At 42.6% G+C, this 25,867-nt stretch overlaps 1 protein-coding gene and 1 pseudogene across 3 annotated transcripts in view; both read right to left on the bottom strand.

Moving 5' to 3' along the window:
• unc5c (unc-5 netrin receptor C) overlaps positions 1-7,377 on the bottom strand; it is a 122,318-nt gene extending 114,941 nt beyond the window's left edge. For all 3 annotated transcript variants that reach the window (XM_040000237.1, XM_040000238.1, XM_040000239.1), the window contains exon 1: positions 6,771-7,377. In XM_040000237.1, coding sequence (XP_039856171.1) covers positions 6,771-6,888 — 118 coding nt within the window. In that variant the 5' untranslated portion in view covers positions 6,889-7,377. The remainder of the gene's footprint in view (positions 1-6,770) is intronic.
• Positions 7,378-20,740: 13,363 nt separating this feature from the next.
• Positions 20,741-25,319, bottom strand: LOC120714533 (annotated as a pseudogene).
• Between the last annotated feature and the right edge of the window lie 548 nt (positions 25,320-25,867).

Genomic DNA, 25,867 nt, shown 5'->3' with positions numbered 1-25,867 from the left:
ACAGCATGCTCCGGTTACTTTGTCAAGTGCCACTTTAGCTTGAAATCAAGCAACTGATTTAAGCTACAATTATCGGCTGGCTAGCTGACTGAACATGTTATCCCTGCAACAGCATAGTGACCTGTCCAGGGTGTACCCTAAATTGGATAGGCATGAGAAAATAGAATATGGATTGATGATGGATTATCTTACCTTCAAACTTCCTACCACCCATCTTTGGCCTAGATTATTGAGCTATGCCACATAAGACCAATGCTTGCTCTGTAGCAGTTACCGAGGCTGTTCATACTCCATGCTGGGCCAGGAAACTAAGACTACAGGGAACAACGTTAAAGGACATCAGGGAAATAACTGCATTCTGTCAGCCAGCACATTTTGCTTTTTATAGCGTCTGTGCGACTACATAAGATTAGCCACGTTCTAGGAGCTTCTCAAATCCCCCCTAATTCTGTTTACTTTGTATCCTAATCAACTTTACAAGAGTAAATAGCATGTCTGCAAACAGCAACAGCTCAATTATAGTAAAATGCAAATGGTTATTAAACAATTGTATTAAAAAAAAAACATCAGAAATATGGGATAAGAGTTAGTTTACTGTATAACAAATATAATTTGTATATTGAATATTGTGCATCTTTAACAAATCTTTAAGAAACACATATTGATTAATTAATTGGTCTTCAGGCCTTTCTGTGTGGACTTTGCATTTTCTCCCTGTGCCTGCATGCCTGGCTTCCTCCCAAAGTCCAAACATGTGCACGTTGGGTTAATTGGTTATTCTAAATTGGCCACAGGTGTGGATGCAAGATAGATAAAGTGCTTAAGTCCATAAAACACAAGTGCTCTATGGATGTGTTTGAAAAGGTGCAGTGTAAGACTAGAAAAGCCCTACGTAAATGCCAGGCCGTTCCTTCCATTTTAAAAAGCATGACGCACAAATACAGTGAGACTTCCTTTGAGTTCCTTCTACATATTTTTCCCCTCATTTACCTGTCTGTCCTTGGCTGATATCCTGTTAGGAACACAAAAATGCAGGAGGACATTAGTGGTTGAACATCAGGGGGGAGGCCATGATGCCAAATTAAAGGGCAGGAGTGGAGTGTGTACTTATACTCACTCATGATGTGCTCTGTCAGCCCTGCTGCTTATAATGGCATGAGAAGGGCCACTTAACTCATAATCACTTCTCTCTCTCCCTTTGGCTCTGTCCTCCTCTGTACCCCACCTCAACCCCTGATTTTCTGACTGTCGGCTCTGATCTTTAATCATAAATGAACTGTAGATCAAGAGCAGGGACAGTGGTCCACACCCCCCTTCCCTCCCTTGCCGAGGCTCCTGTAATCACAGGGCTCTTGGCTAGTAAGAGGCCAACAAGCCTTTGAATGAGAAATGACTGTACCTCTAATGCATCAGCCATCTCAACTTTGGAGAGCCGCTTTCTGGCAAAGGGTGTACAGCAGGTAGGAAATCAGGTCACCACTATCGTCGTCTTCACAATCATTATCTCCGATCTCATCCAGCAGCGTAATTGAAAGTGGGACCTTTTATACAATTATTTTCATTTGCTGTCCGTAGCCTACAGTATGCGAGTAATTTCTGCCTTGTGGTGCACTCCAACTTACTGTACCCTAAAAAGAAAAATCATGCGCGCCCGCAATCTAGGTGGTGCAGCATGCATTGTATTGAGACACAAGTCACCCTCCTTGGCAAAGGCCTGCTTGTCAAGTGCTGCTACTTGTGCCGAGTTCTGCTAATGGACTGCTAATAGGAGTGAATGTTGCACTGTGAAGCTCCCCTGTAGTTGAGAGTGTCACACAGGGTGATTAATGACACACTCTCTTCTCCTTCCAAGCCTGTCCCTGTCCTCGCTCCATATCTTGCTTTCACCCTTTTCTCTCACCCACCCTCTCCTGCCTCGAGGTCCCTCTCCTCCTCCTCACCTCTAATCTTTCTGTCCCTCTCTGAAGTCCCCCCCTCCCCAAATCTCTTTTCATTTACTTCAAGATTTTAGCACACGGCAATCTGAGAACATTATTATTCACCCCGCAAATCAAGTATACTCGCAATGCTAAATTTTAAATTGCTTTAAAGGCATGCAGTATGAGCACAACACATCAAAACTGCATGGAAGCATTAACACAAAACTCAGTAGGAAAAAGAAAACGTTTAGGTTTAGTTTACAAGGAGCTTCGACTTTCTATTACGCTGATGATCAGGGATTACATTTTAACATAAGTTGAGAAAAACAAGGCAGAATTTATAGGAAATTTTAAGTTTTTAACTCTCTGATAAGGAATTTACATTCTAGTGGTTTTGAGGGGCAGATTACAGGATCCTAAAGTGGTCTTAATATGCTCATTTCCAGGTCCACAGTTTATCCAAGGATTCTACTGGAGCAGCTTTGCATGATTCAGTCAAATATTACTTATTAATCTTATAGCGTGCCTCGGTTTATCCACTGTCGGAAACAAAGCCGTATTAACTCCTCTCACATTCTTCAGATTGGCTGTCTCTAACAAACAGAAGGTTTGAATAGAAGGTGGGTGGGGCAGAGCTAAATATCCACTAACTGGGATTACTGTGTACAGTGTTGAACTTGTACAGTTTAAAGAAGTAATCCCAGTGAGCCATTATATATACACATTATTTGAAACATTAGCCAGTTTAATGTTTTTAGGCCCATTAGGAGGGAGAGAAAGAAAAATCCCAATGGTCCCCTTGAGTTTAGGCATTTTAGGCTTAGTGTTACTCAAAATGTCGACTGGCTTGACTCTTTCACCATGATGGAAGGCTAGCAAGCTGGCTAATGAGTATATAGCAGCAGGAATGGTTCCCCACACCCTAAGAGATGTGAGTGGTGTCATGAGAAACTGACATGATGTATCACAATGTCAGAGTTTCTTTTGGCTTTATTTTGATAATGGGGGAGGGAGTAATGGACACAATATTTTTTGTTGGCATAAGTGGTCACCGACTGATCACATGCAGTTTTTAATGATATAGAACACTTCAGTTCTTTATAGAAAATTATCCTTGGATATGGGTCACGTTCCCCGGGGGTCCCCAGACCCCACTTTGTGAACCATCTATAAAAATGTGACTGATTTAGACATCATTTGGTACTCTGCCATATTTGCATCATCAAACTGAGGTAAAAGTAAAAGTTCAAGTGCTGTAGTAAGATTGGAAAATAAAATAAAAGAAAAGGCACAAAATAATCAAACCAAGGCATTCTGATGAACTGGCCAAAGAATTCTTAGATAGACGACTTGAACTAAAGGGGAATGTGAACACATAACCAAAGTAAATTAAAAAAAATCTTCACGACAGGCCTGAGTGCAATGACAGACAGTATTCGTGTCCGCCGCCACAGCTGTTCCCGGCCCCAAAATAGCAACAGAGTATATTTTTTGCGTTCATAACAATAGCATATGACATCAAGTAGAGCAAGGAAGCAAACTCAGCAGCTACTTTTCACAGTAATTATCACTCGCTACCAGGCTCCGTCTGGCTTAAATCGCAACCAGCATGCAACTGTGACCTCACACAACCATACTGTGTACACACTTTTTTTTTTTTACTTTGCTCTCTTCGTTCACCTGTGCATATCACAGCTCAATCTTAATTTCCTTCACTTACACAAAATCCTTCAGTTACATAAATTTGCTTTAAATATCACGTACTGCGAGCTTGCATTGATGGCAAAGGCTATCACAGGAGGTCATTTATATGTACTGCTTCTTCGCACAATGCTCTCATTGTGCATGTAGACCCAGTTTATATAATGACCTCTATGGTTGTAATGTTAGCAGCCCCAGGGGAAGCCTCTTAGAATAATAATAGGGAGGGAAAAAAACAAAAAAAACAACATTCACATTTACCTGCATTCTTTACGAAGCACACAGAAGTAGTCTAAAAGCTGAACGAGTGTGTCGTACAAGGAAAACAAAGAAGCCTCACTGTGTATGAGTTACAATATATCTGAAACCATAGCTGTCCTTTAACTTTTTCTCTCCATAAACAATCCTCAGAGGACACATCATCAGAAAGTGGAGAGGCAGGAGAGACAGAAACATGGTGTGAGAGGCAGCGCAAGAACAGCGCTGTGGAAAAACTGAACTAATCCCAGGAATGCCAGCGCCCATGTATCCACTGCCTAACACAAGAGATACACTATATAAATGCCAGCATTAAGGTCAGCCATGGAAATGAAAGGAAATCGAGAAAAAGGAAACACCTTCAAAAAGTGATTTTCCCTCCCTTATCATGCATGTAGCACAACACATGCATGTTACCCACTAAGTATTGAGCAGCATATATGGTTAATATGCATTTATTGATTTTTTTTTTAATAAACCTGGATAAATAAATGTGAACTGGACTAAAATGAGCCACAGCCCAATGGTGAGGGAGTTTGGACTTTGAGGGTGGGGCAGAATGTGACGGAAAAGAGCGGATCCACTGCTAAATTGAATACGGCACAATAACTGTTTAATCTCAGATGTCTTGGTTTTTTTCCAAGATTTAAAAAAAAAAAAAAATTAAAAATACAACCTGATTGCACGCCTGCCAATAAATCTTTTATCAGAGAAGCTATTCCATATGTTCCCTGTAAGAACTTGACATCCTCCATCAGCTTTAACAGTACGGTGGAGCTCTGACACCTCCATGGAAAAAACTGAATTGTATCTTTTCTTGCACCAAGGGTTTCAAATCAAGCTGCTGTCAGAGCCCTCAGCTACTTTCCTGGCAGCTCATTGCCTATATCTGTCTCAACTTGTCTCCTTTCTGAAGAGTTCAGCAGGTTAATGAGAAGGATCACTTCCCGGTGCTCGCCTCTGTCTAGATGGGATTAGAAAGCACTCTCAAAAAATAAATAAAAACTGTAAACACATATTTACAGCCACAGAAAGTAGGTCTGAAGAGCTGCGAGTAGAAGCACAGCGTTACAGAGAGCACCCGGGTAAGTGAGCCACTTTGATCACCAGTAGTTTTACACTGAAGAAGTGACTCTCCAGCGATTAGAAAATGTGTAGAGCTCATCAGTGCCCCAAAATAGCGAGGCCCATTAATTAGGCTCAAACAATGTTCTCCTAGTGTATCGACTTCTTAATGGACAGATAAGAACCTTGTTCGTATTCCCATCCAGTCAATGGCACAGGGCTCTCTGGGGTTTTGGAATGGGTATTATGTCATCTCACCATGCCCTTCAGAAACTAGACCTGTGCTTGGGGTTTTTTCCTCTCTCTTTCTTCCTCTTCCTCTTCTTGCTCATTAACTATGTAGGAGTGAGATGAAGGTCTGGAGCAGCTAGATAAGGTTGCTCACAGACCCTCTTCCCCTGTCTGGGATATGTGCTTAGACTTCAATTTGAGCTTGTAACACTTTTGCATGAACACTGAAGCCTCACAAAAAAAAAAAAACCCTAACTGTTCATGATGTCACTGCAGAAAGGAGTATATCTGAAACGGTCAAACCTCCCCTCCCATCCCCTCCCCTCCATCTCATCATGTTATTCAGACAACAGTAGATTCCAGACAAGACAGACCACCTACCTTAATTCCACAGACATACACTCTTGGCGTCTGATACACATGCACAAACACATAGTGAACACTAAATCCTAACACAGATGGCTTTTTCTCAGCTCCCTTTGTTTGACAATCTTGCACGGTAGAAAGAAGATTAAGTAAATGGCTTCAGGTGTTGTGGCATTATCTCCAAGATTTCTGTGACTGACAGCCACTCTGCAGTTTACAGAAACATCTTTCACCAGGCAATTCTTTGAAAGAGAGGTTTTGTAAATCTGCTTACTGATTGAAACCAAGCATAATGAGAAATTAAAGCTCGCTGCCGAGATATATGTGTGTGTGGGGGGGGGGGGGTGTTGTTGAAGATTTTCTTGGCAAACTTCACTTCACGACTGAAACTTCCTTATTTAATTAGACATTCTCCTGAGCAAAAAGTCAAGATCATTTAAGCATTACTAGCTTCACTGGGCTTTGAGATCATTCTTCATTCTTAGATGATCTGATTGTTTTCAAATAGTGGACCTCTAATTTGGGGATTACAGCAGTCATCAATCAACACTGAGTAAGATTGAATAATATGAGAATGAATGGAAGTTCAGCTTTCTTGATTTGATTAATAATAGCCCGAACAGGAATATTCTAATATGACTGCAGGTAATGGTCTACATGTTATATTTTACCTGTAATAACTTGCTGTGATTCAGGGTTCTTGTGGCTAATTACAGTTTTCTAACAGGTTTTTTTTTTAATGTGTAATGCTATTTTTTGTGTGCCTACACTAAAATCTTTAACGGTTTAGGAAGATGTAAAGCAACAGCCACAATATTAAGGGCATCTCTTGAGCTTCAAAGCAACACTTCTCCATTTCTTTCCTCGGAGAAACAGATGCAGGGCTGTGATGCTTTGGTTTCCAAGTGCAAAGCGTAGTTAATATAAATTATTGAATGAAAACTTTTTTCCCCAGTGAAGGCTTCTCTGGATGTAGTATCTTCATATTTACCTCACATAAAGCTGCTTAGCAGTAGGCAGCCTGCTTTAATGAAGGCTACTGCCTATTATTTCTAGTACAGCCGAACTTCGGGGGCATGAGGTGGCACACTGTATTCTTCTATTAGGAGTGTGACTAATTATGATTCCGTTTTGTCTTGCCCACCACAACAGCGCCACGAGAGTTCATAAAAGTTTTCCTGAGAGCAAAGCCAAAAGGTTCACTGGTGAAGAATACACTTTAAAGTTTACCTTGAGCCACACCGATGTCAACCAGGAGGAAAAGCAAAAGCCAGGATACGGTCGGCATCTCAGGAGAGGATCTCGGCGATCTTCCTCCTTCTCTGTCAGTCCGCGCAGAGTACCCCATGATGAGGAGTCAAACTACGCTCTAAGGCGAGTCCCAGTCACTGAGAAATTGATATGAAATGCGCGCTGGTGTCCCTCGTTACGCTGCGCAGCACTCCAAAAACCCTCACAACCCGGGCGTAAAAGAAAGAGAAAATGGCTTTCGACAAAATATATCCAGCGCAGTGTTTTTGCAAACATGTGACACTTTATGAAACAAGAGGTGGGTGCATCGCCCTCCGTCACAGAGGATGTTGCATTAAAATCTGTATCCGCTTGCTTTTCCCTCTAAAGGTTCACTTGCTAGAGGTGTGGATCGATGTTCTGACGGCAAATTCATGCTCCCACATGAAAGCAAAGTCCGTCCAGCAGAGTCCGAGTCTGTGCAGAACCCTTTTTCACTCGTGCAGTGGGAGAGCAGTGTGTGTGCGTGCACCGCGTCTCCAGCGCTCCACTGACGGCACTGAACGAACCAGGGCAAGGAGCCGTCTCTGCGGGCTACCTTGCTCCTTCAGCCAATCCAAGTGCTCCGGCAAGTGGCGGCGCTGCATCAAAACCTGGCCCGGACAGCAGCGAGGAATGGATGCTGATTTTTTTATTTTTTTTTTTAGCTGAGAATTTTAATCATGCATTCATCCAGGTTAGACAGAAATTAGATTAACAGAAATATGAGTGTATGCAGTGGCGGAATGAATCCGTTATGTAACGCTTGTACTTGCGCGTAAATTCCTGCATCCAAAACTAAAGTATCATTAGGGAAAATCCTTTTAAGCTGTTTAAGCCCATTTCAATATTGTTTTTTAAAAACGATTTTAAATACTCATTTATGTGTAGTAAGGCTTAGAGATGCGCAGTGAAAATGTTTTTACCTCCATTTGAACTTTAGAAATACAGATCAGCACCATAACATCAACAAACTCCCCCCTACATATATGATATAAGTCGTTAATTTAAGAGTACTTTGCAAAAATATTTAGTCACCCTTAATTTCTTTATATTTTGCAAGGAAAATGGGAAGGTTTACTGAAATGTGCAAACATACGTGGAAATACAGTATATAAGCTTAAAAGTCAATATGTCAATATGTTGATGCCAAACAGCTTCAGTAATGCTGAGGTCCGGGCTCTGGGGAGGACAATCCATGAGTGATAGTGTTCCATTGGGTGTTTTTCTAACCAGGTATGCTTTTACTGCCAGTACGTTTGGGATCATTGTATTGCTAAAAAAAAAATAAAGCACTGGCCAATCAGACACTATAAGGTGGCTCAAAATCTCACTGTACTTTCTGCATTCATAATTCCATCAATATTGACAAGATCTCCAACACCACTGGCTGAAACGCAGCCCCAAACAATGACAGAGCCTCCACTGTGTTTTACAGATGCCTGTAGACACTCACCGTTGTACCTCTCTTCCATTCAAACTGACGACAAACTTCATACTGACCATATACTTCAAATTTCAATTCATCATTCAATCAGACATATCGCCATTGATTTTCACACCAGTTTTTGTGTAATTTGGAATACCTCAGCTTTTTCTCCCTGTTTCACTTTCTTAAAAATGGCTTCTTGACAGCTACTTATCCTGCAAGACCACATCTGTCAGGTCCCGTGACAGCTCTGTGATCTGGATTTTTTCCTATTTCAGTTTCCTCAGGCTTTTGTTTTTTTTGTAAGAAAAAAACACACACCATGCTGAGATATGCTAATTCATAGGTAACCTTATAGGTCAGTTTTAAGTTGCTGAACAAACAAACAAACACATTGCTCTGAAAATAGTATGGTACAAGGACTGGACTGAAAATATGTGAAAAAGCAGCCAATGACCAAAGAAATTATTCAAGACTTTTAAAATAAATACAAGAACTTCTGGCTCCTTAAAAACAAAATATTTCCCCTGGTCTTCCACCGCACATTAAGAAAAACCTGAATACCCACTCCCTTATCCCCACTGCTCTCTAAGGGTCACAAAATAAGTACAAGTGGCTATGAGATGATTAACTGGAGAGGAAAGAAGAAAAACCAAAATAATTTTTTGATACATCTAAATTTTGTTTGGCTTTCAGCGGGGAATGAGGATAACCACTTGAGAATTTAAAGTATCGCAGAAGCTGGTAAAAGGTTTGAGGGTTTTTGTTGATTAAAAGGAGACAACAACTCAGACATCTAAAACATGAAAATGATCCTCACATAGATACGGCCACTTTTTAGTCACAAGCATCCATCACCTATAACTGCACATTTCCTTGTTTACACAGCTACAACATAAAGTAGCAGAATAAATCAGAATAATTTTTTCCTGCACAGTAGAGCACAAAATGTTTCTTATATTCCCTACCAGTATAGTGCAAATAGGTGCTTCCATTTTCTGCTCTATTTAGAAGTAATAATAGCATGTCACAAAACCTGATCGATGATGAGCTCAGCCTCGCAGACTTTCAAACCCACACACAGAGACACACAGACATATACATGACTTTTGCTTTGCAGGGGGAAATTTGTTTCAGTCATTTCAATAAAAGCTGATAAGTAATTGCATATGCATCAGAGATGCCTAGGCAATGCTCCCGGCACTGTGATTAATGTGGCGTGTGAACTTGACACTATCTCTGTACCAAAATTAAACTTTTCAAATATGAATCTAATTCAAGAAACACAGTATTCTCCCCTTCTCTGTAATCCTTTTTATGCACAGTGCTGTGAAAAAAGTATTTGCCCGCATCCTGAATTCTTAAGTTTTTGCACATTTGTCAGACTTAAATGTTTCACATCATCTAACAAACTGTAATATTAGATCAGGAAAACCCAAGTAAATACAAAATGCAGCTTTTAAATGATGATTTCATTTATTAAGGCAAAAAGCTATCCAACCCTACCTGGCTAAGTAATTGTCCCCCTTGTTAAATCAAAAATGAATTGTAATTAAGCACACTTTTTGGAAAGGTGAGGGTGAACCTCACTGGCCACACCCAGGCCTGATTACTGCCAGAGCTGCTGAATCAAGAAATCACTTAAGAAGAACCTGTCTGAAAAAGTAAAGTAGGCTAAAAGATCTCAAAAACCAACACATGTTACAATTTAAAGAAACTCAAAAACAGATGAGAAACAAAGTCATTGACATCTATCAGTTTAAAAAGGGTTACAGCGCCATTTCTAAGGCTTTGGGACTCAAGTGAACCACAGATAGAGACATTATCCACAGATGGAGAAAACTTGGAACAGTGGCGAACCTTCCCAGGAGTGGCCAGCCTCATAAAACTACTCCAAGAGCACATCAACAACTCATCTAGGAGGTCACAAAAGAAAAATCCATGGGAGAGTTTCAAGGTGAAAAACTCTGCTGACCACAAAGAACACAATCATAAGCAGGTCTTTCATGCTCAACATGTTTCTGTGTGGCTGAATTAAACAACTATGCAAAGAAGATTGGGGCTCTTCTTCACTTAAATCATCATCATTTTAAAAAATCCCTTTTTAAAGTTTATTCAGGTTATGTTTGTTTATTAATAAAATGCATTTGATGACCTGATACATGTAAGTTTGACTAATATGCAAAAAAGAAGAAATCAGGAAGGTGCCACATACTTTTTCCACAGGACTGTATGGTGATGTCCATACATATATATATATATATATATATATGGACATGTGTGTGTGTGTGTGTGTGTTTAAAAATTCCCCTCTTGCCCTTGCAAGCAGTCTATCCTTCAAGCTCAGGTCTTCTACCAGAGGCCTGGGAGCTTGAGGGTCCTGCACAGTATCTTAGCTGTTCCGAGGACTGCGCTCTTCTGGACAGAGATCTCCGATGTTGTTCCTGGGATCTCCTGGAACCACTCACCTGGCTTGGGAGTCACCACACCTAGTGTTCCGATTACCACTGGGACCACAGTTACCTTCACCCTCCACATCTTCTCGAGCTCGCGAGATCTTCTCGTGCAAGTAGCCCCGGCCGAAGGGGTTACATGAATAGGATGAGGCACCTATATATACAAAACAGCTTTTGCATTTGAGTAATTCAGTCTTCTGAAAGGAATGATAGGTATATAGTCTACATATTCTGTACATAATCCATTGAGTGTATTTATTTATTGAAAATCACTAAGGTGAATCAGAGGGGCTTTGAGGTTTTTGAATATAGACCTGAATATGTGGACTCTTTCCAACAACCTTTTGTCAATAGCATGGTTACATTAAGGCTAGGTGTTGCCCACTTTTAGCCTGAACATTATCACATACTCACCAAAACAAGTACAAGTGTTACACTTTGCGCAATATGAACTTATGAAATGGCAGATTGTTCTAAATTTTGACTGTGGTTAACGAAATAGATTATAAGCAAGATGAGACCTAGGAATAGACAAAACTCACTTCCTCACTTTTCAACCTGAAATTCAGGAAGGACAGGGCAGTTTCTTCTTTCACCTGTCAAAAGAGGACCAGCTAAACCAAGTCCAAGCAGTCTGCGTGTGTTTTGTAGAAATGTCTTATGACCTCAAGAAGTTTTGTAGGGGGCTACTAGGAAGCTGCAGATGTATCTGTATTCTTGGCAGGAAGTGGCATTCCTAGTTGGTGTCAGCCTCCACCGGCGTCCTCCTTTATCACAGATTCTGTTTGTGATTTTCATGGACAAGCTTTAAAGGTGCAGCTGGGGAGGAATGGTGTGGTCTGATTTAGGAATATGTTGGCTTTATCACACACTGGAACGAGTTTTGAATAAAATGTGAAGCAACCAGTACCTCCAAGTTTGTGCCCATTGTTTTTATTTTGGTTGTGAGTTAGGGTAAAATGCAGGGTGAACCCTGTGGTGCTAAGAAAGCTGTGAATGTACCTGTTTGTTCTGGTTCCACCAATGGAGATGAAATATTGATAGTGAGCAAAAGAATGAAATTGCACATATAAGCAGATGATGCTACTTTAGATGTTGTCATCCTCCGATATATCGAAGGGTGCTGCTCAGACAGTCGAGGTGGCGTCCAGTTGGTATCTAATCAGGATTCGCTGGAAGCTTTCCAGGCACATCCAACTGGTAGGAGGCACAGGGGAAGACCTAGAACATGCTGGAGAGATTATGTGTCTCATCTGGTCATGTATATCTCATGAACCCCCAGAAGGAGCTGAAAAAAACATTTGGAGAGGGACTTAAGTCCAATGCCGCTACAAAATAACTTAGAGTGAGCGATATAAAATAAATGAGTGCCAGTAAGCATTTCACAACAGCTTAGATTCAACAAGGTGATTTCTCATGTGGGGGTTGGTCCACGCTGACTTCTCAGTAATATATTCCTGTTGTTATCAACACCTTTCACATTGTCTCAAAGGTGGTCTGTATGCTTGAGATATGAAGAGTGAGCGAGTAATGTGAAGAAAACTGAGGCCACGACCACATTCTTTAAATAATCTTGATTCAACGTGTGCACAAGAATGGCGTGTTATCTTGCCATGTGTGTCCATTTGGGGGGGCCATGAGGGCCATATCCCAAACCACTCATCAGTGTGTTAAAGTACAGGGTGGGCCGTTTATATGGATACACTGTAATAAAATGGGAATGGTTGGTGATATTAAAGTCCTGTTTGTGGCACATTAGTATATGTGAGGGGGCAAACTCCTCAAGATGGGTGGTGACCATGGTGGCCATTTAGAAGTCGGCCATCTTGGATACAACTTTTGTTTTTTCAATAGGAAGAGGGCCATGTGACACATCAAACTTATTGGTAATGTCACAAGAAAAACAATGGTGTGCTTGGTTTCACCGTAACTTTATTCTTTCATGAGTTATTTACAAGTTTCTCTTTGTTCACAGCCATTGACATGTTGAAGAGGTTAACACGTGAGGAGCAGATCGAAATTGTGTTGATATCTGGTGAACGCAGTAACCGGGTCATTGCAGCAGATTTCAATGCAAAACACCCTACGAGACCACCCATCTCCCATGCTACAGTCAGCAAACTGCTTGCTAAGTTCCGTTAAACTGGTTCAGTGTTGGATTTGCCAAAATGTGGACGCAAGAAAACTGTCACTAATGAAGAAACATCAGTGGCTGTCCATCAATGTGCTGCCTATTGTGTTGGATTGTCAACACAACCCTCTTCTCCCACTCTTCACACACTGATAGCAACAGCACAGGAGAAATGCCAGCACAGGCATCCAGTATCCGTAGTTTCAGGTGTTGCACATCTCGTATTTTCACACCATAGACAATTGCCTTCAGATGACCCCAAAGATAAAAGTCCAAGGGGGTCAGATCGGGAGACCTTGGGGGCCATTCAACTGGCCCACGACGACCAATCCACTTTCCAGGAAACTGTTCATCTAGGAATGCTCGGACCTGGCACCCATAATGTGGTGGTGCACCATCTTGCTGGAAAAACTCAGGGAACGTGCCAGCTTCAGTGCATAAAGAGGGAAACATCAACACAATGGGCAGCACATTGATGGACAGCCACTGATGTTTCTTCATTAGTGACAGTTTTCTTGGGTCCACATTTTGGCAAATCCAACACTGAACCAGTTTCACGAAACTTAGCAAGCAGTTTGCTAACTGTAGCATGGGAGATGGGTGGTCTCGTAGGGTGTTTTGCATTGAAATCTGCTGCAATGACCCGGTTACTGCGTTCACCAGATATCAACACAATTTCGATCCACTCCTCACGTGTTAACCTCTTCGACATGTCAATGGCTGTGAACAAAGAGAAACTTGTAAATAACTCATGAAATAATAAAGTTACGTTGAAACCAAGCACACCATTGTTTTTCTTGTGACATTACCAATAAGTTTGATGTGTCACATGGCCCTCTTCCTATTGAAAAAACAAAAGTTGTATCCAAGATGGCCGACTTCTAAATGGCCACCATGGTCACCACCCATCTTGAGGAGTTTGCCCCCTCACGTATACTAATGTGCCACAAACAGGACTTTGATATCACCAACCATTCCCATTTTATTACAGTGTATCCATATAAACGGCCCACCCTGGACAATTGAGCTTTTTTATTTTTTATTTCTTTTCTTTTTTTTTTTTAGATAGCACTTTATTTTTTATTTTATTTTTTTTGCTCCTCAGTCATCCAGTCCTGGTCATGGTTCAGATAGCTTCATTTTCCTGTTCTTTGCTGACTGGAGTGGAAAGTGGCATAGCTCTCTGCTGCTGCAGCCAGTGCAATTCAAGGTTAAATGATGTGTGCTTTCTGAAACGTCCTTCTGCACACCGCTGCTGTACTGAGCTGTCATTTATTTGTGGCCTGTTAACTTGAACAAATTTTGACTTTCTCCGCTGACGTCTCTCGTGAGCCTCTGAGGTGCGTATCCTGAAAGCAGCAAGCGGCACCTTGTGTGAGTCAGTCGGCTTGAATTATAGCAGGCCTTCCAAGATATTCTGTAGTTGTTTAGTAAATCAGAAAATTATTAACAGCCTCTCAGTGCAGCTGAGCGGCCTTCTATTTGGCAATTACTGTATAGTGTAAAGAAGTGATGGAAGTCTTTCTTTGTGCATAATGAATAAGATAAACATTAAGGGACACATTCAAGAAAAGTGTCTTTTAACATTTGCCACAGACCTTTGGACCTTTTGAGAAGTGTCCCGTGTGTCAGGAGTGAAAAGCCAGTGTATTACAGAAACATTGACCCACAAATTCCTCTCAGCAAATAACTCTTTTCACTAGCATGCCTTTGCCAGAAATAAGCGCACAGAACTGTTGCTAAACGGATGTTTCAACATTGTAGGAAACATTCCTTAACCGTGCCTTTATTTTCTTGGGACCCACTAAGTAACTGCTTACACTGGAAAGCATGTCCAAAGATAGCTATATCTAAAAGGAAATTGAAACTGCATGTTTACTTCATGTAAATGGCATTACATAATGAGAATACACAGAAGAATATTTCTGGGAACCTGATGCTGTCATGGCCAGCGGGGGCAGACCGTGTGGAGAGTGTGTGTGGTGGACCCAGGCAAGAACACAGGCGAGGAGACGGGAGTGAACTTAAACTGAAAGCGAGCCTTTATTTGGGCTGATGCAGAGGGGAGTGGACAAAACATAACAGGGACAGAGACTGCAACTAACCAAAAACCTAAACTGGAAAAACACAAACCAAATGGCAAACATGAACTGCACAGAATCCTGAAAAACACTTAATTTGACCAGAGGGGAGGTACACAGACGACTCAACAACAAACAAAAGAAGACTGAGGACTTAAATACACACATGAGGTGATCAGGGGAAGTGGAGACACATGAGAACACAGCTGACTAGAATGAAACATAATGACAATACAGGGGAGAGAAACACTAACTACAATGAACAAAGAACACCAGACTCTTCCAAAATAAAACAGGAAACACGGAGACATAGACATGGAGATAAAACATGACATGAACTTGACATAACCGCATAAACATGAAACATGACACGAAGACACAGGAACCAGGGAGACTGAGTACAGGGGGAGATGACAGAAACAACTAAGAAATAAGGACTAAACAGCAACCTAGAAATTAACTAGATCAAAAATAAATATAAAAATACATAAAACTCAAACACTGACCACCTTAGAAACTTGTAACTTGTATTTTTAGTGGTTAGTTTGTATGGGAAGGAGTGGGAAGTTGTGTATGATCCTTACAAGGATGCAAATTACCTCTGAGCGTGGGAGAACACACATGGTACAAACACTTATTAGATTTTGTTAGTTGACATTTCTTAAAATAATTCCAGTGACTATTGTGTCAGACCTTCATGCGTGAATTTCCGTTACATTACGTATAAACATTCACGTTCCCCAGAGGATCAGTAAGGCGGTCTTTGACGATCCTCCTGCTTCTAATCTGTAGGCACAAGTGGCTCAGTGCTGTCCTGTAAAACATCTGGAATACTACTTGATGAATGTTTTTATTTGTTTTCTAGAAGAGTTACCAGGGCCATGGTCCCCTGATGTTGAATCCCAATAGCTTTGATTCCCTGACCTTTTCTTGTAATGCCATGAAAATGGTGGCCATTGAACATTATAACAACGTTTTTTTAAATAACAGGTAACTTCACTTCATGGATGAGTTGCTATGGTTTCTAAATGCTTCCACTTTGGAATAATTCCACTTCCAGTTTGTGAAGTAACAAGGAAGGAAGAAATATCATGAATTGGCTTGTTGCAATGGTGGCATCCAGTTACTGTGTTGCATTTAAATCCAGCAATCACTTTTCCCAACAGTCTTGGGGATTGTTAAGATGTTTTTTGGCAAATGTGAAATGAGCCCTTGCGTTCTTTTTGGTCAGCAGTGGTTTTCTCCTTGGAACTCTCCAATGGATGCCAATTTTTGCCCAGTCTCTTTCTCGTTGTTGAATCATGAACTTTGACCTTTACTAATGCACTCCCCCTTGCTAAGCAAGCTCACTACTGTCATTTAAAATATGGAAATAGCCACTACAATAGAACTGAGGCCTCCAAATTTATAAGAGATGTCACCTTGTCTATATCCATCTTTTGTACAAAAAATTATATTTAGCTTGACAATGTTGGCATCCAGTTAAAGCATCATGCCCAACTTTGCCTTACAGAGCTATCAGCATGGTTGCAGATTCTTAGCTTAGTTTCACACACCCTTCATGTGTTTTTTAGAGAGACACGGCTCTCTGGGCTGTTCATGTCAGACATCGCATACTCCTGCTGAGCACTCACAAAACCTCTGTCTCTCCCATCAGCCTGTGGATCAATTAGACCGACAGTGACAGACAGATTGATAGGCAGACAAACAAACAGAGATATGCAGGCAGACTGATGATAATGCAGAGGCAATGTAATGCAATTTCTATGTGGAAAGCCCATCCCCCTTTCCCACTGCAACACACATGCTCACAAATAGACCCTGGCTTCGCTCTAATTTCAAAGATAAACATCACTGAGTGAAAATGGAATTGGAAATTAATCACAGCTATAAATTAAGTCACCTTTAGGGGTATCCTTTATCCTCGTTAATAGAGTTAAAGGTAGCTAGGTAAAGTCAACCTGTGTGCCAAGCTCCAGAATACTGAGGATTTTGAATTATGACAAATGGCACAATATGATTTGTAGACAAAGCAATGGTTTGCGGCTGATTTTTTTTTTTAACTTTGCAACAGTGAGCCACGGTGAGACAGTGAATAGCGGCAACAGCAGTCATGTGCCACACAGTAAAGCTGCTTTCCATCGCTTTGGGCACACTTTACTGCTGCTCTTGATATCGGTATTAAAAGTGATTTGCTGCTCCGTATGTGGCAAGGAATCAAAACTTAATTTAGGCAGATAAAGATGCCATTTGGGAGGGAGATAAAGTGCTGCATCATGGGAGATGTGTTCCCCAGCTTGCTCTCAGCTCCTCACCCTTACAGCGTCCTCAGATTTACTAGCTCTTTTTTCTTGCTCCATAAAACAGCAAATCTGCTCGCCAGGCGACACAGGCAAATGTTAATGGATTCATTTGTCAAGAACCTTCCACTTATTTACAGTCCTCTTCCATTACCGTCTCTCCTCCTGTAAGAGGAAATCTAGTGGACAAAGTCAAAATATCGATTTGCCTGTCCATCAGACTGTGAGTCATCCTGTAAAACACACCAAGCCGAAGACACTGCTGCCACCAGGAGTGTTTAAACATGACAGTTACACAATCAGTGCACACGGCTTCCCCCCCCCCCCCCCTTAAATTATGTAATGCAGTACAAGTGAGATGTGAAGCTGATCACATTTGCAGCACATAAAAAATAATCATTGCATTTTGATTCTGATCTTATCTATTTAATAATTTGCCGGTTCTCTGTTATTGATTATTTTGCAACCACCTGAACTTTGGAGGAAATCATTATCATTTTTTTAGTATTTGAATTAAATATAATGTTGAGAGTTGGGGCTTCGGACACGTTGAGCGAAAAATACATCTGATTGTTGAGCATTTTTATTTATGAGTAAATGTCTCCCGAGTTTCACGTAGATAAGCTAGAAAAACACTCAGTAGCTCTGTTTACCTATTTATCATGTATAGCATACTCAAAGTGCTGGTGCTGATAATATTGGCTTCCTGTAGCTCCTTAGACCACCCAGGTGGCTTCAGTGTGACTGCTGATGCAAGCCAGGCCTTGAGCCTGTACTATCAGTACCAGGTACTGATAGTTCAGACTTCTCATTTGAACACTCAAGCCTGGGGGAAGGTGAACGCCCTGCTGTGCCACCAGATATCCCCCTACCTCGACACATCTTATATCGTCTCCACTGTCCCGGTTTGATCAAAGCACCCAGCACCAGTCCAAACTTCCCAAGATCAGATCCATCTAAGCAGGTCACAATCTGATCAGAAAAAAAATGAACAAAAAAAGATTCATGGCAACTTATGTACAGTAATTGTAGCAGTAAGGCTTGATGGAGGGGGAATAGTGGCGCTTCATTAATTATTACCGAAACATCAAAAGCAATGCAAGACACAGTGGCAAACGTTAGCAGGTCACACACAAGCCAACAGCTCATAAATATACACACCCAATTAACTGATTTTAGAACAGCATCCTGTGTGCCATGCAATAATGCTTGTGGAAAGTTCTAGGAAATAATCGCAATGCCGCCACATGTTAACACACAGTGGGATGCATGCATTTTTTGTTCTTCTATGTTTAGTGTTCTTTGTCCCACTGATGTTTTTTACTGGAGACTTAAGCTCATTAAGACTCTTTAGACTGTTGTCCTTCAAAACCACATCACCTTAATTGCAGCCTGGACTGGTGGCATTTCAACAGAAGAGCATTACTGCAATATCCCCAAGGCAGAGACAGAATGTCTGTGATTCATTGTGGAATTAAATAAAAAAAAACATCACTGGAAAAAAAAGGAGTCTCTTTTCACTAAATGCTATGATTCAGATCTGCAGAGGTTCCTGCATTTCTTTGACTATATAAAAGACCCCTATTATCCTTCGCTACCTCGGCTTAAAGGCCAGGCACATATGGCATGTTTAGCACTGTGGCATCTCACTGTCTGAATCTGTTTCGGCCCCTCTTCACTTCCTCTTCCATTCTTTTTTCTTTTCCTACAGTCCCCACCTCCCATGCAGGGAAATGGTTTGGCCTTTCTGAAGTAAACAGGCATTAATCACTTCTTGAGAGGGAATTGTCTGAGGGACAGCCCAAGGCATTTGAAAGGGGCCACACAAAGTCACATGGGACTGGGAGATAGATGCTGGAGGGGTGGCGGGTGTTATGGCTCCCTATGGGATGTGTACAGCACCAGCTGATGGGGTCAGCGTGTCCACCTTGGGTAAGTGTGTCAAGGACAGTGAGAGGAGGAGGTGAGACTTTGGCTATGGTTGAAAAATGCTGTTGCAAACTGGAGCAGTGGGCTAAGAGAAATTCTTTGTTTCCTCTCGTTTTTCCCCCTCCACCTCCTTTTTAGAAACAAGCGAGGAGTTTACGCCTGAACAAGTACAAAAGAGTTATGTGTTGTGAATGTCACAAAGTAACAAAAATAAGCCACATTTTCAATGTTAAATGTCAAAAATAAAAAACAAAATCTAGTCTGTACTGACATCTGTATATAAAATTAAGGTGTGTGTGTGTGAGGTGTTATTTTGGTATTTTGTAGTCTTTGATTTTTAGCACACAGCTTACTTGTTGTAGAATATTTATTTAGAGATTCAAGATAATCTCTTTGTATTCTTTGGGCGGTTTCTTCATTAGTTCCACAATAGTGAAATAACACAATCTAACACAATTCATGAAGCATGTAAGAAATAAAATAGTCATTTTAGTCATAATTACTAGTTCTTCTTGAGTGACCACATCAAATTGACTTTTTATGGGGCTTTATGAATCATTTTTTAAGAAAAAACTTTACAAATAAGCCTTTGTATTCAAATATCTACGGTAATCTGGATTTCATTTCAGACTTTTGTGCTAAAATAACAAAATAATACCTCACATATGTTTGGGGCAAGTACAAGTACATTGTTCCCCTGCCCTTAACCCTTGTATTGCTTTTTAAATAAACATTTTTACAGTTTTCCATAAAACAAACAAAAAAACATTAGTAATGCTCATGACATCTTTAATGATCAATTTTTGCATTAAAATGACACTGAGTGACTGCAGACCACTGAGTGACTGCCATTGTAATAGTGTAATAATAGTGTAATAATCTACAGTTAATTGCCAACAAACATGTACAGTTTGCCAGACACTATTATCCTGTCCACTAACTAACAAAGACTGACAAACCATAAAGGCAGAGACAGGGGAGCACAGAAGGTACAAGATGAAAATAGCACCAGCGACCATGGATACCATAGGCACCACAAGAATCGGAAATTATATTGGTTAATAATTTATCTTCTGAAGGATCCAGAAATACCGCAGCAATACTTTCTCTTTTTTCAGTTCCCATTGATGGCAAGATGACTGCATACATCTGCTTATTAGTTCCGAGCAGCTCTTCCAAAAACATTCTCATTTGCTAATTCAACAACTTATTTAATCCTCTTATAGCCTCATAAATATATGGTTAACCAATATTTAAAGACCATTTTAGGGGAACGTGAAGGAAAACAAATTTTTGTTTTTCTTTTTGTTGGTGTGTTTTTACTGCCGTAATGTTTTAATAAAAAGTCCCCTAAATATATGTGGCACATTTATAAAACAAAGGGAGCTGACCAAAGTGTGTGCACATACTGGGAGAGGCAATGGAGCCTTATGGATGGCAGTGTCTCTCAGTCTGAGTTAGGCATCCAGAGCTGCCACAAGATGAAAAATGAATGAGAAAGACTGAACAGCTTTTGGGTGGCGTGATTAAAACGTAGTAAGGTGGGGCTGATAAGGTGGTTGGAAAGGTAAGTTTTGCAATTTGGCTCTACACATGTACAGTGTTATAACCTCAGGATAAAAATGCTCGGAAACTCAAGTGCCAGTTTTAGGACGTTTACTGACCACTTTTAGAAACAACCACAGCTAGTCGCACACATACAGGAAACTGTCCCACACATAACATTCCGGCAGGGAGAACCCTGAAAAACCTCTGAAGGTTCCGGGGTTCAACGCCCCCAAACATACATTAACAACAACACTGTCTATAACACTTCCCCCCCCTTAAGCAAAAACCCACAACATAGCAATTATGCATAAGTACAAAAAGAGAGGGAGAATTCAACACCACATTATTTTAACAATTCAGTCTATCAGGGGGCTTGTGCTGCCTCTTTGACCTTCTCAGTCCTGCTGCTGGGTTCTCTAGGCTAGGAGCCTGCTGAGCTCCTGTGGCCGGGTTCGGCTCAGGTGACTTAGATTGCTCCACCAGCCCTTCTGGTGATACTGAAGAACCAATCCCGATCTCAGGGGCTGCTGACACGGCTTCCCCTTTGGGTGAACCACTCTGATGCCCCACAATGTCCACAGCCCTGTCTCCACCATGTGCGTGCGAACCACTCTGAGCCCTCTTCTCAGCTCCATCCGTGCGGGCTCTCACATGATCCTTGTGCCTGCGAACTTGTCTGCCATCCAACAACTCCACCACAAAAGATACTGGCCCTGAACTGTGGTGAATGATGCCAGGCAGCCACCGTGAGCCACCCGTAAAGTTTTTGATATACACACAGTCTCCCTGCTTGAAAACACAGCCTCTGGCATGTAGATCATGTCTCACCTTCTGCCCACCTTGTGACTGGGTGACTCTGGCTCCCACATCTGGGCGAAGAAGGTCCAGATGAGATCTGGGCTTCCTCCCCATCAGCAACTCCGCTGGGGACAAGCTTGTGGTTGTATGAGGCGTGATGTGATACTGAAACAGGAAACGGCAGAGCCTCTTTTCTATGGAAAGACCTGGCATTTTTTTTAGACCGTCTTTCAGCGTCTCCACGGCGCGCTCCGCTAAGCCATTGGAGGCAGGGTGGTAGGGTGCTGTGCGGATATGTCGGATCCCATTTCTCTCCATAAATTCTTGGAAAACCCCACTTGTGAACGTGGGCCCATTGTCCGTGACCACTGCCTCTGGTAATCCATGTGTTGCAAAGATTCTCCGGAGTGTGTCTGTGACGACTGGGGCTGTGATAGTCGGCATTATGTGGGCATCCAGCCATTTTGAATGCGCATCCACCAACACCAGGAACATGTGGCCCAAAAAGGGGCCGGCAAAATCTAGATGAAGCCTGGACCATGGACGGCCAGGCCACTCCCATGGGTGGAGTGGGGCAGGTGGTGGCATTTTTTGGTTTGACTGACATTGAGAACAGGCTTTTACCTTGTCTTCCAAGGCACTGTCCATTCCCGGCCACCACACGAATGACCTTGCCAGACTTTTCATCCGAGAAATCCCTGGATGAGCCTCATGCAACACTTCAATGATCTGTGACCGACCTGGAGGCGGAACAATGACTCGGGAACCCCACAGGATGCAGCCATCTTGAACACTGAGCTCCTGCTGACGTTTGGCATACGGTTTGAGCTGATCTTGCTCCACTGTTGCTGGCCAGCCCTGCAACAGCCACTGTTTAACCCGAGATAACTCTGGATCCCGTTCAGTCCATGCTTTGATGTTTTTAGCACAGACCGGAGAGTTCGCCAGCTTGTCCAGCAAAAACACAGTTTCTGGGGGCAAGTTCGACTGGTCGGGGACCTCCGGGAGGGGGAGGCGGCTGAAAGCATCTGCATTCGCATTTTCAGGTCCCGCCTTATAAACAATGCGATACTGGTATGCCGACAGTGTTAATGCCCAGCGCTGAACCCGGGCTGAAGCCATGGGTGGGATGCCTTTTGTTTCACTAAAGAGACTCAGGAGGGGCTTATGGTCTGTAACAACAGTAAATGGGCGGCCATACAGGTACTGATGAAAACGTTTCACAGCAAAAACTATTGCTAAGCCTTCCTTCTCAAGCTGTGAATAGCCCTTTTCTGCTGCTGTGAGCGTGCGTGACGCATATCCGACCGGTTTCTCTTCCCCCTCTTCCATACGATGGGAAAGAACAGCTCCTATGCCATACGGGGAGGCATCACAGGACAGGACCACCTCCTTCTCTGGATCAAAATGCACCAGGAGTGGTGCCGATTGTAACAGTTCTTTTACCTGTCTGAAGGCCTTCTCCTGTGCTTGGGACCACCTCCACTGACTGTCTTTGTGCAGCAGCCCATACAGGGGAGCAAGCATGCTGGAGACGTCAGGCAAAAACTTCCCATAATAGTTCACTAAGCCCAAGAATGATCTTAGTTCAGCTACATTCTTTGGACTCGGGGCTTCTTTTACTGCCCTCACTTTCTCTTCCAGTGGGGACAGGCCCTGTGCAGAAATGCGATGACCCAGGTATGTCACGCTAGGGGCTTGGAAAACACACTTACTGCGCTTCAAACGCAACCCAGCTTCTGAGAGCTTCTTCAACACCTGCTCAAGGTTACGCAGATGCTCCTCTTCTGTTTTACCTGTAACTAAAATGTCATCCAAGTAAACAGCAACACCAGGAATGTTTTGCAGAAGATTGTCCATGGTGCGCTGAAAGATAGCCGGACTGGATGCAACGCCAAACACCAGGCGGTTGTACTTGAACAGCCCCTTGTGTGTGTTTATTGTCACATATTTTTTTGATTCCTCATCCAGCAGCAACTGCTGGTAAGCATGACTCATATCCAACTTTGTGAATGTCCGACCACCCGCCAGTGTGGCAAACAGGTCATCCACTCGAGGCAGAGGGTAGGCGTCGAGCTGAGAGGCTTGGTTCACTGTCAGTTTGTAATCACCGCATATACGCACCCCTCCGTCCTCTTTCAACACTGGTACGATCGGGGCTGCCCAGTCCGAGAACCCCTATCTGTTGTAGTCTCTCCAACTCTGCTTCCACCTTGGCCTTCATGGCGTATGGTACAGTGCGTGGTTTGAAAAAGCGTGGCCGGGCAAAAGGGTCCACACACAGCTTCACAGTGGTGCCCCGGAGAGTGCCCAATTCATTCTTGAACACATCTGCATACTTTCCCAGTAACTCTGCTATTACCGTTACATACCTGATTTCCCTCCAGTTCAGGCGGATTTTCTGCAGAAGGTCACGACCCAGCAGACTAGGCCCCTCCCCTTTCACCACCAGCAGTGTTGCTGCAGCTTCTTGACCCTGATATGCTGCATGCACCTCTATAGCACCAAGCAGGGGAATGCATTCACCTGTGTACTGTCTAAGGCTTATCTCAGTCGCTTGGAGGGCTGGTGCCCCGCCCGAGTGCCACAAGCTGTGGTAGGTGGCTTGGCTGATCACCGAAGCTGAAGCCCCTGTATCCACTTCCATTTGTAGCTCCTTCCCATTTACCTGGATAGTGGCATAGATGGGCTCCGCACAGCACTTATTAAAGCCAACCAGATTAAACATGTTGAAAACACACTCATCCTCTTCAGGCGCCATGCCCTGCAGGTGATGCGTGTTTAGTTTGTGTTTTGTCTTCCATTCCTTCTTTGATTTCTCCTTAGCGCCCCTGCATTTCTTGGCTAAGTGCCCCTTTTTCTTGCAGTTATGGCAGGTACTGTCTTTGAAACCACAGTCCTTGGCAAAGTGTGCTCCCCCACACCGGTAACACTCCAAAAGCTCCCTCGGTTTGCCCCTCACACTCCGAGATACATGATGCACCTCGGTTGAGTGCATAGTGTTGTTAGCTTTCCGAATGTCTTTAGTGTTATTAGCTGCCGTTTCTATTGCCTGAGCAATTTCCAAAGCTTTCTTAAAGTCCAGTGTGGGCTCCCCCAACAACCGACGCTGCATGCCATCATCATTTATACCACACACCAACCTGTCGCGGAGCATGTCATCCAGCACGCCTCCAAACTCACAGTGCTCTGATAGCTGTCTCAGCTCCGTCACATACGCAGCCACCGAAACTCCCGGCTTGCGTGAATGAGTGTGGAATTTGAACCGCTGAACAATCACGGAGGGTTTCGGGCAGTGATGATTTTGCACCAACGTCACCAGTTCTTTGAAACTGAAGTCCCCGGGTTTCCGAGGCGTCGTCAGGTTACGTATCAACTTGTAGGTCCTCGCTCCACACGCACTAAGAAGAACTGACCTTTTTTTTCCTTCGTCCGAAATGTCGTTTGCCAAGAAAAAGTGTTCCAGCCTCTCGACATATTCAATCCAGTCGCCGTCTCCCTCGGCAAACTCCGTGAGCGATCCGATCGTAGCCATAGATGCGAAGCGGTAGTCCGACTGCAAAATCCGTAGCAAAAACTCAAAACTGTCCGCGTTCGGCTTTTATCCTCGTCGCCAAAAAGGTGTTATAACCTCAGGATAAAAATGCTCGGAAACTCAAGTGCCAGTTTTAGGACGTTTACTGACCACTTTTAGAAACAACCACAGCTAGTCGCACACATACAGGAAACTGTCCCACACATAACATTCCGGCAGGGAGAACCCTGAAAAACCTCTGAAGGTTCCGGGGTTCAACGCCCCCAAACATACATTAACAACAACACTGTCTATAACATACAGTGTGAAGAATAGGGGGTTATATGATGCTCTCTGCAGCACCTGCAGTGGTCACAAAATCTAACCCGATCTTTACATTTTTCCTCCAAAAATGGCTGAGTACTTGTCTGAAGCCCTTCAGGATCAGATTGACTTTGATATTTAGGATGATTATCCTGCTTTTTAATGTAGATTGTGCTGAGTCACAGATGAAGGACTCATACCCTGACATTAAAGATGCCTTGATAAACGTGGATAATAAAGGCAGTAGCCATATTATTGACAATGGGGGCAGGGACAAAAGGTCTAGGTCTGAGTGCATGAAAGCAGACTGTGATAAAAGCTGCTTGCACTTTAGTCAAACACGCAGTTATACAATACACCGCACAGTAATGAATATGCAATGAGTGAAAAGCTGCTGCTGTCTACTTAAATCTCACATGCAGCTCAACATAAAAGACACTTGACTTGGACTTGACATGGGATTTCTGACAAATATCGCCTAATAAAGACACGAATATTAGTTGAATATGCCCGTGAGCACCATTGAAGGTCTCTTGGTGAATGTGTGA

This window comes from Simochromis diagramma, unplaced genomic scaffold, assembly GCF_900408965.1.
Source record: "Simochromis diagramma unplaced genomic scaffold, fSimDia1.1 OVJJ01000596.1, whole genome shotgun sequence".
NCBI lineage: Eukaryota > Metazoa > Chordata > Actinopteri > Cichliformes > Cichlidae > Simochromis > Simochromis diagramma.
The sequence above is the reverse complement of the archived record's forward strand: the minus strand, read 5'-3'. Positions and strand labels throughout refer to the sequence as shown.